General features: G+C 42.4%; 1 protein-coding gene and 1 pseudogene across 5 annotated transcripts in view; both read left to right on the forward strand.

The window, feature by feature from the left end:
* The window catches only part of HDAC3 (histone deacetylase 3), a 72,980-nt gene that overhangs the window by 54,278 nt on the left and 4,949 nt on the right, over positions 1–13,753 (forward strand). For all 5 annotated transcript variants that reach the window (XM_085864168.1, XM_085864165.1, XM_085864170.1 and 2 more), the window contains 2 exons: positions 4,083–4,163; positions 8,535–8,608. In XM_085864168.1, coding sequence (XP_085720294.1) covers positions 4,083–4,163; positions 8,535–8,608 — 155 coding nt within the window. The remainder of the gene's footprint in view (positions 1–4,082; positions 4,164–8,534; positions 8,609–13,753) is intronic.
* Positions 10,284–13,349, forward strand: LOC147009033 (uncharacterized; annotated as a pseudogene).

Genomic DNA, 13,753 nt, shown 5'->3' on the forward strand with positions numbered 1-13,753 from the left:
TGTAGTCCTTTTTTTTTTTTTTTTTTTTTTTTTTTTTTCTTGTATACCTTGGTCGAGGCTCGTATGAGAGCTAACACACAACTCACAGCAAGGAGGCATGAGACAAGAGGGGTGGGAGTGGAAGGGACAAAACAGTGGGGAACAGACACATTAGGTGAACTGTGGAAGGGAGAGGGATGGGGATGGGACGGGGAACATGGCGAAGAGAAGATGGACATTACAGGGACTTTAAGGAAGGAAAGCAGGGGAATTGAAGGAAGTGGGCTTGGGTGGATTATCGGGGTTAGAAAAGATCGAGGATTTGGATGGGGGAAGATAAGAGGTGGTGGTGAACAGCTGTTTTGAAAGCCTGGAGGGAAGAATGGGAAAGAATAGAGTGAGGAAGTTTATTCCAAAGGCGGGAAAAAAGAGGAATGAAAGAGTGAAGATGAGCAGTGATTCGTGATTTTGGTAGTTTTACCAGAAGGGGGTTGTTGGCGGACCTTGAGCGCCCTGTGGAAATGTGGTGGGGACAAATCGCAGAGAGAGCAGGGGGGGCAAGGCTGGAGAGGAGTCGGTAGAAGACAGAAAGACCACCGACCAACCTGCGGTGATTGAGTGAGAGGCCCAAAGACTCAGCTTCATTGCGGGAGATGCCGATGATCTTAAATGCCCTGGTTTCGACAGCGTGAAGCCGAGAAAGGTGGGAGGCAGGAGCACCAGCCCAGAGGGGAGAGCAGTACTCCATCAGGCTGCGGACAAAAGCTTTGTAAGTGGTCAGGAGCTCAAGAGGGCCGAGGAAGAACTTTGCACGACGGAGGATTCCCAGTCGGCGACTGGCTTTTGAGGCGAGGTTGGAAATGTGACTTTCCCAGGAAAGGTCATGGCAGATAGTGAGACCCAGAAGCTTGAAAGAAAAGACTTCTTCCAGAGGATTGTTGAGAAAGTGGATGGAGGGGGGGGTTTCTAAACGGTCCTTTCGAAGAGACATAGTGAGAGTGTGAGATTTGTCCGGATTGAAAGACATGTTCCACGTGTTGGACCAGTTTGTGATTTTATCCAGATCTGCAGTGAGCGAAGAAGCTGCTGCTTGCCGGTCTGAGGGATGACAGATGGTACGGCAGAGGGTGGAGTCGTCGGCAAAGAGAAATAGAGGATTTTCCAGAGAGTCCGAGAGATCATTGATGAAAACCAGAAAAAGAACAGGGCCCAGAACGCTACCTTGAGGAACTCCAGCCTGCACAGGAAGAGGGGATGAAAGAACTCCATTTAGTCCTGTTTCAAACTTTCCTAAGATAGTATTTCTAAACATGAAGAAAGGACAGGATTTTGAGATACGTGAACTGACTGTAGTCCTGTTTCAAACTTTCCCAAGATAGTATTTCTAAACATGAAGAAAGGACAGGATTTCGAGATACATGAACTGACTGTAGTCCTGTTTCAAACTTTCCTAAGATAGTATTTCTAAACATGAAGAAAGGACAGGATTTCGAGATACATGAACTGACTGGAGTCCCGTTTCACACTTTTCCATGATAGTATTTCCAAACATGATGAAGGAACAGGATTTCCCCTCCTACCCCTTCCACTCCCTAATCACACTCCTCCCCCTCTCTCTCTGGACTCCCACCCCACCCATTCCCCTCCCTCCTTTCACCTCCACCTAACCCTCCCTTCTCCCACAAAGGAATTTTCACAGGGTTTTTAACCACGTTTGAGAAAAATAAAAAAAAATGAAAATAAAACCCACTTTCAATTCCTACCAACCTCTAACTTGCAACGTGTCATGTCAAAATCTGTCCCCTGAGGCACAAATTCATCGACACGGCCGAAAGAAGAGATGGGATAGATGTTTATTCTCATCACAATCTAATGACTCCGGGGTGTGTTCAGTTACCAAATTTCTTGTAGAACATTCACCATGTGGCTAAAGCACTCAAGGAAGCACACCATTCAAAACCGCTGATAAGGAACGTCTGGCTTGGCAAGCTAGCTGCTTAAGGCCCAGTCACACCTTGACGTTTTAGCCAGCTTATGCCGATTTTTGGAAAATTTGTGTAAAACGCTGGTACACGTCGAATACGTTATGGGTAACTTTTGATAACATTGACAGCACGCTGAAAAACACTGCCATACGTCGTAGTTCGCTGGCTTTAAACATTGTACTTTTCGGTTGTCCTCAAATTTTCCATGCTTGAAATTTTAAGACTTATGCCAGCGTATGACTCACACGTTCCGCATAACGCTGGCCATAAGTTGTAGGCACGTCATGCGATCGTTGACACACGTTAATTGTAAGTTACTCATAAGTCGAAACACGTCGAGGTAATGTTTAGCGTACCCGAAAGTTATTTCTAACCTATGAGTAACGTGTTGTACTCACGTTACGCGATCGGTGACACATCGACACACGTTACTTGTAAGGTGCTCATAAGTTGAAACACATCAAGGTAATGGTTGGCGTCAGTGTTCCAGACTCCCTGTTTTTTTTTTTTTTTTCTTCCTTCCTTCGGTATGATGGTGATTTTGACACTTCGATTTCTAGTGCGGTTATAATATAATATAATTAATAGGCTGCTGCTCAACGATTTAAATCATAACCGCACTGTACACTGAACACCGTCATACCGAAGAAAAAAAAACTGGGAGTCTGGAACACTGACGCTAATCATTACCTTGACGTGTTTTGACTTATGAGCACCTTTCAAGTAACGTGTGTCTGTGTGTCAACGATCGCATATCGTGCGTACAACTTATTCCCATCGCATGCGGAGCGTGTGTCATACGGCAAGTACGTCGTAAAATTTTCAACATGTTTAAAATTACAAGACGTACTCCATTTCATACGACGTATGATAGCGTACTTTAGCATTCTATTCACGCATACCAAACTTACCCATACCGTATTCAACGTGCGCCAGCGTTTTAGACGCATTTTTCAGAGATATGCATATGCTGGCAAGATCGCCAAGGTGTGACTGCGATGTTGACACTTCCATTTCTGCGGCGGTTATGATTTGAATCGTTGTGCGGCAGCCTTTTCATAACCTACGCCACGTCATCGTCGGCGATACGTGCAGTGCGCTATGCCTAAGTTAGACTATCGTTGGGCATAGGTTGTGAAGGCCGACAACAGGTTCAGCATTCGTTGGTTTAAGTTATCTATAACACAACGAAACGTTCTGTGTCCATTACTAATTCGTTATGAATACGTCCGAATCTTTAAAAAAAACATCAAAAGTTCAACGTAAGCCAGCGTTTTACATACATTTTAATACGTTGCCATTGCTAGCTAAAACGTCAAGGTGTGACTGGGCCTTTAGTAACTGAACACACACTTAGTAACCGGTTACACACCCAGTAACCACTGGACATCTCGACAGCATACGGTACCGACAAAGCACCGACAAAAGGACATTTTTAAAATTAAAGACTTCATGTATGAAGCACGACTATTGTCGTTGTCATGAAAATGTACCTTGTTCAGTTTTCAAAGCGTAGTTTTCGTTTATAAAATGTACATAAACTCAGAGGTGATGTTGAGTGTACAAAAGCGTACGTGTACATAACTTTTTCAAAGTGAACGTGTTTTTGAGGTCTATTAGCATATTGCCTATTAGCCTATTCAAACAATAGCCTGTTGAAGCCTATTGTTTTTGAGGTCAAAAGGTCAACAAATCTGTCGAATTTCTAAAATCCTCAATTTTCATCCGATTGACTAGAAATTTGAACAGGATTTGCATATCAGGTCAATGAATTTAACTCGCCAATTATTTTTGAGGTCATCATAGGCGAAAAGGTCAACATAGGCCGAATTTCTAAAATTGTCAATTTTCATCCATTTGACTTGAAATTTGAAGAGGATTTGTGTGTTTTGTCATTATTTCAACCACCATTTATTTTTTAAGGTCAAATTAGTTTTATGGATTTCGCAAGTATCGTGCGATGCATGACATCTTTCTTGTTTATTTATTGGGTTGTTTTTTTTCTTCCTGAATCTCTTGGGTATCGTCGTAACATGAACAAGTAGTTGGATTTTTGAGTGTGGCTGTTTGTGATGGTGGTTCATCAATGGTTACTAACCTTGTGCACGTCTCTCGCAGGTGACATGTATGAGGTCGGGGCAGAAAGCGGTCGATACTACTCCGTTAACGTACCTTTACGGGATGGAATCGATGATCAGAGTGAGTACAGCCAAGAGACTGGTGAGAATGAAGTTAGGAGATTCCATGGTGGGGTTACTTTAAAACAAAACCCAAATCTCCTCACGACGACCACTCTTTTATCCCTGCTTTATTGTTTTCATTTGTCTACGATTGTTAAAAATGCGTCTTTTTTCTGATTAGTTATTTAAATCGTGTCACAGGAAAACATTTTATTCATTGACAACTTTGAGACCAAATATCAAAGTACTGGTGCGTGTAAATGTGCAATCTGACTTGCGTTTTTGATCCTAGTCTTTCACGAACCGGTTGTTGAGGCTTGATGTTCAACTGAAGGTGTGGAAATTAGTAGTTTGTTCATTTTTTTTTTGTTTTTTAATGAAAATCTCCCCAAACAAGGCATAAATCCACTCGAGGCAAGGGCCTAATGGAAGGTTAGACAAAAATAAGGATAAAGCAAAACAAGATAAACAAAAGAGAAAAATAACAAGAAAACATCAAAGACACAGGAAGTTGCAGAAGTCAGGTGAAATGCGATTGAACCTCAAAGATGTAGGAAGTAGGAATTGACATTCCTCTTAAAGGTGGATAGATTGTAAGATAATGAGAAGCACATTACAGGTCGTGAATTGCAAAGCGAGACAACCTGAGGGATAAAACTATCTGCATCACCTTTCGTTCTGCACTTTGGATCAGCTGTAGTGCATGTGTGTGCGGAGATGGCAAACCGAGTCTTGCGTCCAAACACTCGTACAAGAGGAAATAAGTGAGAAAGTCCAGCAGAACATTTGCCATGAAAATATCTGCAGAACAGACCAAGAGTGGCAACTGACCTACGGTAAGAGAGCAGTTGAAGGGTTGAACCCATCTCCATGCCGACCAGGTTAACTAGGCATTTCTGGAGCCTATGAAGTAAAGATAAATGGTAGACTGGCACTCCAGCCCAAATGTGGCAACAGCACTCAGTGAGGGGACGTATAATTGTCTTGTACAGGTACAAGACAGCATCACGAGGTAAATATCTCTGCACTCGAGAAAGACGACCAACTTGCTTGGAAGCACTCTGAGCAACACCAGAAATGTACTTATCCCGACGGGTTAGAGGAGATGCCAAGACCAAGAAGCCGAAGCTCATATGATTCTGTTTAGGTTGAAGACCCTATGTACCCAGAAGGGAAAGACCCGTTTCTAGAGTGAGACATGGACAACAATTTCGTTATTTAGTTTTCTTTGCATTGAAGATTGCCAGCCATTCGTGCCCCCACTTCAACACATTCTCTCGATCATTGTCCAGCGAAACTCCAACCTCATTACGAGTCGTGTTGAGTGAATCAGCAGATGTACAGTAAAGTGAGGGGTCATCAGCATACACTGCCAGCTGAGACAAAACAATATTACGAAGATCATTGATATGAACAAGGAACAGAGTGGGACCAAGGACAGATCGATGTGCAATACCAGAATTGACGGAGCAAGTAGGAGAAGATTGATTCTCATGTACCACCTTCATCTTGCGATTTGTAAGGAAAGCTGAAATTATTGAATGCATCACAACAGATATACCATATGACTGAAGCTTGTGGAACAGATCCTTGTGCCACACTTTATCAAATGCTTTTGAGATATCCAAAGCAACTAATCGAGCTTCACCCTTGAACTCCAATGCCCTGTTGAAATGATCTGTAATTAAGGATCACAGATCACCAGTTGAGCAAGAATGACGAAAGCCATACTGGCAGTCATTGAGAAGTGCATTGTCCTCCAGATGGCTGAGAAGTTGTTCATTGATGAAGCATTTAAATACCTTCCTTATTACAGGAAGCAAGATGATGGGGTGATAGTTATTCGGCTCAGAATGCTCACCAGCACCCTTGAAAACCTGGACAATAGAAGTCACTTTCCAGGATGAAAGAAACACTAAAGCAGACAAGCACAGGTTTTATCGCTTGGCCAGAATCGATGACAGTTGAGGAAAACACATCTTCAATACAATCACAGGGATTCCATCAGGACAAATCATTTTTGATTCATCGAGAGTACGAATATTTCTGGCAACCTTCTTTGGAGTGATAAATGGAACAGGAATATCAGTCTGTATGAGATGGAAAATCAGGAAAAGGGTGTTCCTGATCATTAATGGTAGAATTAGAAACAAAGCAATTTGAAAATAGGTTAGCCTTATGCAGAGATGAAATAACAACCTCTGGTCCATGAAAGGGAGGAGGTATGGAAGATTTATTGTGGTTGAGAGCACCACTCCTTCTTCGTGTGGAGCACAAGGCTGCGAGTAGCATCATTGGCTGGGGGTGCGGCCGTGCCGCTGATGCAATGCCCCGCTTAGCAGTAGTACACTAGTACTCATTTTGCCAACCTCAGAAGGATGACATGCTGAGTTAACCCAACCTGGTGTTAATTCATCGACCCAGCAGGCTTGAACTCAGGACCCGAGGACCTTAAACCAGCCACCTTAACCATTAAGCCAACACCAAGCCTGTTGAGTACACTGTTGGAAATCCGCCAAAATTCCCGAGAGCCAAGCTGCTGAGTCGCAATGGAATCTGCTACAGAAGCTGCATATTGCTGCTTGACATCCTCAAGAACTCTTTTACAGAGGTGACTTGCTTTGTGGAAGGGACATTTGCACTCCTGAGACCCTTGCACATGGTACTGCTTGAAATGGTGGTTGCATTGAGACCATGGATAGGAGTGAACCTTCTTTTAATAGATATGTTAGGGAATATAAATGTCCATACCAGTGCAAATCCATTGGGATATTTCCTCAGCAGCCAGATCAGGACGAGGAGTAAAAACTGAGGTCCATGGTACATCAGCAAGAAATGAACGAAATCCGTCCCCATCCGCTTTCCCAAACTGAAATACAGTGCAGTGAAAAGGATGCATTGGAGTTGAGAATGAAGAGTAACGGTCACAAATGGAACAGTGGAATGATCCAAGTTACCAGTTGGAGCCAGGACATTGGCAACACAGTCACCAGGGTTAGACCACAAAAAGAGATCAAGCAAGTATCTTCCATCAGAGACATGGTCAGGAATGTGAGTGGGAGTGGAAACAATTTGGGTGATATTTTGAGAGATTGAGAAATGATAGGTGTTGTTACGGACTCAGAGTTTGAGGCTCACCACGAAGGGAAACACTCTTGTCCCTCCTGAACGCCCGGCCCTGAGGCCGCCGGGCACAGATAACTTCGTGCACCGGCGGGTTGCTAAGCAACAACAAATGCCGATTAGCACTGCCAATCTTGGCAGGGTTACACTACCTCACGTGATACCTTACCTGTGGACGGCCGAGCCAATTATGGTCTCGTGCCCTCAGCGTACACCCGGATTACTGCCCAGCAATACAGTGAGTGCGCACTGGCTAACGAGAACAAATTCGGTGGGGCAAAACTTCCCGGCTAAACTCGTGTGCAGACCATGCTGGAACAATGAAGGAAAAGACGAAACTAGCTGGGTTCATTTATAACATAATTTATTGCAAGTGAGAGTGAATAAAGGTCATGTGGCACAATAAAAGGTTTTATTACAATATGTACAGCAGGTGAAGGCAAGGATTAGTGTGTGTGGCAAAAGAAAATACCGTTATAATTTACAAAACAAGACAAAGTGTAGAGCTAACCCAATCTAAATTTCTGCAATATTAACTTATGCAAACAATACAGGTGCCATCAGACACACACACGAGGAAGCTAGAGAGTTCAGAAAGAGGAGAAGCAGTTGAGGTGTAAGTGATCTCTTGGTACCTGGCGTGGTCGGCGGACCTACGCAACCCAATCGCTTACAAAGGGGGGGGGAGGAGAGAAGAAAACTGGGGGTGTCTATGGTGCATGGGTGGGGGGGGAGAAGAGAAGAAAACTGGGGGTGTCTATGGTGCGTGGGGAGAGAACAAAACTGGGGGCGTCTATGGTGCATGAATGGGAGTTGCTACTGACGGGCGACAATCGACGTCCACCCCCTCTCAAATTTTTCACCTTTTGTTGCCTTTTAACCTGGAATTAAATTGCATTAAATCAGACTTTTTCCACTTTTATTTACACATGGTAACCCAAAACTTCCAAATGAAAAACAAATTATACAAGTTTTCAGAAAATAAATTTAAAATACAAAACTAGAATATCTTGGTTGGATAAGCGTCCACCCCCCTTTTAATAGCAATTGTAAATTAGCTCAGGTGTAACGAATCATCTTCAAAATCACACACCAAATTAATTGACCTCCACCTGTGTTAGAATGTGGTGATTCTGATTATTTTCGAATAAAATCAGCTGTTCCTGTAGGTTTCCTCTGCTGGGTAGTGAATTTCACAGCAAAGACTCAACCATGAGCACCAAGGAGCTTTCAAAAGACCTCTTACATTGTTATCGCTTTTTCACAGATTACCGACTACTGTTCCAGCCGATCATAAATCAGGTTATGGATTTCTTCCAGCCGACCTGCATCGTCCTACAGGTACTGCACGTACTATACCGTACCATGCACCACAACAGATGCTTCTTTCTTGGTTCTTCTTTAATTGGAGACTCCCATGAGGCAGGGTTGCTGTATCTCAAACTTCTTAAAATATTTGAGCTCAATTTATTTTAATGCATGACAATAACGAAGTTGACTGGCAGGATGACTCAGAGGTACACACACACACACACACACACACACACACACACACACACACACACACACACACACACACACACACACACACACACACACACACACACACACACACACACACACACACACACACACACACACACACACACACACACACCTCTAAGCTATGTAGCCTGGGTTTGCATCCCAACCCAGCTATAAACTGTCATCCTGGTGTTTCACAGGCAGGGTGATTAATCGATGTGTGTGCCATCTCTTGGATGGACGTTAAACTGGGCAATCCCGTCTGCCAGCATTTGTTAAATGGACGTTGGACTGAAGTCGCAGGAGTCCTTCCCGAAGAGTGGGCGATCTATCGCGAACACCCTGAACAAACGAGGCAGTTCAGAGAACACGATACCCTGCGCAGTGTTGAAGTAAAAACAGTACTGTACTATTTTAAGAAAATGATTTTAACGATAATCAACAACAAAATCCAGAAATTTTGTGCTATTGAAGTCATCCAGAAGCAGTCGCAAACGCCACCCTTATTAGTACACCAGCCAACATGTATTTTTTTTTAACTTTGGGGTGCGTTTTTTGTTAATATCAGGCATCCATGCTCGATCAATCAGTCATAGGGTGGGAAAGAAAATGTGGGTGGACGCCACCCTCTATTTTGATCTTAAAGGTCATTTTTAAGGTCATAAGGTCAAATTTTGTGTTTTTTACATTGTGCATTAATTGACATCAATTTTGTTTGCTCTATCCATATAAACTGTTTTTAATATCAAAAACATGCATTTAGGGTGTTTAATTAACAAATGAATTTTATTTTTTACCCATATGTGTATGGCATCGTGAAACACCAAAATGTGATTTTCTCGAAATGTGTTTATTCTGCATGTTAAAGTAATTTGCACACCGAATCTTTTGGTTTAAACTATCATACACATTCAATAAACTACTTTGTCACTGTACAATGCCAAACAATTATTTTGTTTGCAATGGCCACTTGTTTTATTTGTTCTTAAACACTTTATAGCCCCCTCTTGTGGCAGATTTGTTCAAAGAAATTCCAACATGGCGGTTTGGTGTTGTGACCATGCTTTATCAGGCAGTGTGCATAATTGATGCAAACTGCACATCAAAAGTGAGTAACTTTGATAAAAAAAATCGACATGTGTTGGTTAGAGAGATATATGCAACAATTATCTGGGCCCATTAAGGAAACGGGACCGGGGCATTTACATGTCTTATTTTTGACGGCTGGTATACACTGTGTATGGGGAGTCTTTATTTGGTCTCAGTTTGAGCCTGGCAATTCCACATTTCGATTTGAGTTAAGCCATATTGTTAATCGGTAAACAACTATTCAGAGGACATACTAAAATTGTGTTTGGAATGACGGAATGCCGTAAAACGGACCATCATACCACATTTGGGTCAAATTACACATGTATTGCCCCGTACCGTTGATGCAGTACTATGTACAAAGAAACGTTCTTATGGCTGATTGAGGGAACTGTCGGGTTTCATGACACACTCAGGAAGCACCACTCAAAAACCTTTGCTGATTTGTACAAGGCAAATATATCTACCAAAACAGAATGTACAGAAAACAATCAAAGCTGACAGAGAGCTACTGCAGCGATTGCTCAATGCTGTCACTGCCGGGCGACCACTGGAAATGGCGACCATTCTCAAGCATGAACCCTCTCCAATCCCACTGTCTCTGGCCAAGGTTGGAGGGAAGATGAACTCTGCTTCAAAGTCGGAGCTGATTAACATATTGATGGCAGGACTACAAGTACCTCCTGAAGTTCCAGAAGCTGACAAGAAGACATGTGTGATTATAGATGGTCACGCCCTCATCCAAGCTCTAGGAAAGCCTGTTGGGTGTCAGACATTTGGTGAATATGCTGATGTGTTTGTTATAACTGTAACACGTCACTTTGGACGGCACACAACAAGAGTTGATGTAGTATTTGATCGCTACATCGGGGAAAGCTCCATCAAGGCAGTGACTCGCTCAAAGCGACTGGGAAAAAAAAGATACCAATCCGCAAGCTCATCGATGGGCCCAATGTCCCACTCCCACAGGTTTGGGTCCAGTTCATTGCCTTGGATTAGAACAAAGCTGATCTTGCCAATTTCTTAGCTGAGGAAATCATAAAGAAAGGTAAAGATCTGCCTGGGCGATTTGAGCTGGTAACCGGAGGCAGATTTACAGATGTTACTGATGCAAGGTCAACAAGGAGAGATGACCCCAGGCTTCACGGAAACCATGAAGAGGCTGATACTCCATTCGTGTGAGGCAGTTAATGAAGGATACCAAAGAGTGCTCATAATCTGCAGAGACACAGATGTCATGCGACTTCTGATACACTTTGTATCAACAAGAATATCCGAAGTGTGGATGTTGTCTGGAACAGCAAAGAATCGGAAATGTTACCCACTACATGCTGTATCTGAGAGACTTACACAACCTGTGAGGGGAAAACCTACTGGGCTTCCATGCGCTAACAGGTTGTGACACAACATCTTATTTCAGTGGCCATGCAAAGAAGTCATGCTGGAAAGCATTTGAAAGCCAACCACTTCTTGTCAAGGGGATCGGTCGTGATGGAGACCTTGCACCTATTGAACAGTTTGTGTGTCACCTGTATGGGACACCTGACCAACGAACCGTCAACCATGCCAGGCTCCAACTCTTTGGAAAGGCTAAGAAGGGAATAGAGATGTTACCACCAACAAGGGATGCACTGAACTTCACGCTACACGTGCTAATTATCAGGCAAAGATTTGGTTGCAAGCAGACCAGGAACACATAGATGTCTCATCGCCTACAGACACCTCAGCTTGGAGGAAGGAGTCCGGTTTCCTTAAAGCCGTGTGGACAAGGCTACCCCCAATCCCAAAAGCCTGCCTGGAGCTGGTAGCCTGTGGATGCAAATCAAAATGCAGAACAGCTCGATGTACTTGCTTCAGAGAGAACTTCAGGTGCACTTTTGCCTGCGGATGTGATGCGATTGACTGCTGTAATCCAACTAGCCAGTAGATTCATACCAAGAGCCTCATGCCGATACACATGCATGTACATGTAGGCTTATGTGACACACCCAATACTGTATGTTCCCTTTCCGTTGTGTCACCCAGCTGGTCACACTCAGCAACATCACATTAATTTAATTAATATTTTAAACACATTGTAATGATGGATAAATGGTGAAACCGTATAGCCCTTTTTCAGATCAAAAAGGTTTGCTGTTTCGCATCATACATGTAGGGCTGTGTATTAAGGCATATAATACACAATGTTGCATGTTGCAGAGACTGTGTACTTCAGCAATAGTATAACTATCTTTTTGCAAATTTAAACATTAAATGAGCTTTCAACGGGGAAAAGTCCAGGAAAAAATGACCTTTCAGTTCAAAATCAGTGGTTGCATCCACCAACATTAAATTCTTCCCCACACGATGACTATAATTGATCTGGCATGGATGCCTGTTATAAACAAGCAATTCACCATAAAATCAGATGTTGGCTGATGTACCAGAACAAATCTGACTGCCACAAGAGGGAGCTATACAGTATTTAATTAAAGATAAAGCGAGTGGCCATTGCAAAAAAAGTTTGTTTAGGATTTTTACAGTGACAAATTAGTATACTAAATGTGTGTGATAGTTTAAACCAAAAAGATTCGGTGTGCAAATTACTTTAACATGCAAAATAAACACATTTCGAGAAAATCACATTTTTGTGTTTCAGAATGCCATACACATATGTGTAAAACTTAAAATGCACTTGTTAATTAAACAGGCTAAATGCATGTTTTTGAAAATATAAGTAGTTTATATGGATAGAGGAGGCAAAGTTGATGTCAATTGATGCACAATGTAAAAAACACAATATTTGACCTTTTGACCTTGAAAATGACCTTAAAGGTCAAACTCGAGGGTGGCATCCACATACATTTTCTTCCCCACCCTATGACTGATTGATCTAGCATGGATGCCTGCTATTAACAAAAAATGCACAGAAATCGTTTTCTGGAGGACTTTTCCATGTTTGGCTGTTGTACTATATAAACCACCCCATTGAATCTTTATTTAAATTGAAGTACAGTCGGACCCCACAATTCGTGGAATTTACTATCGTGGCATTTCCCAGGAACGTAACCCCCCCCCCCACGAATAGCGTGGTCCGACAATACTTCCAAGAACCTCCAGTTTTGCAGTACTATCACAGACAATTTGTTTACTGCAGGGTTCAAGTATATAATTAAATATAAAGAAAATAAAGATAGTAAAGGTCATCTAAATAAGTTAATTCCAGGTTTAAATGCTGTTTTCCCCAGTATCTATTACACCAGCCTATCGAACCTGTTACATTAGTTCTTCATGCTTGTTGTTTGTGTCCTTTATGACGTCCTTAAAGGTGCCATGACACTCAAAACTTTCTGGTTATTTATATATTAACTTGACCTTCCTAGTGAAGAAATCACCCATGTTTCTTTGTTTTTAATCAAAAATGGGATTATTAGACCAATATTTCGAACATTTCTGGTGCTTTTTACAACTTGCTATGCCCCGCCCCTTAAAAAAGTTGACTTCAGCGAATCGCAGCGTTGACGTCATCTGCAGAAACTCGCACAGAGTGGATTGACTTGAGATGTCACTCGCCGTATAAAGTACGTACAAATGCATTGTGCACATGTGTTTGCTATCTCACTGATCGTCTTAATTCCCGTGATTGTTTCGCGGAAAAGAAATTCTGCTTCTGAGCCGTGTATGCATAACAATCACGAGGCAATTATTTATCCCTTTACTACGTTGTCGTAGTCGTGTACAAATTCAATACATGTATGCACAATAAAGGGCTACACCATGTCCACAAAATATAAAATGTGACTGTTGAACGTTTCCATTAACAAACAAACTTACAGGGACATACCAATTAAAATACTAAAGATTAATATTGCATCATTTCAAGGTGCAAGGAGA

This window comes from Eptatretus burgeri, chromosome 18 (genome assembly GCF_056783735.1).
Source record: "Eptatretus burgeri isolate ZD-2024b chromosome 18, Ebu_testis_v1, whole genome shotgun sequence".
NCBI classification, from domain to species: Eukaryota; Metazoa; Chordata; class Myxini; order Myxiniformes; family Myxinidae; genus Eptatretus; species Eptatretus burgeri.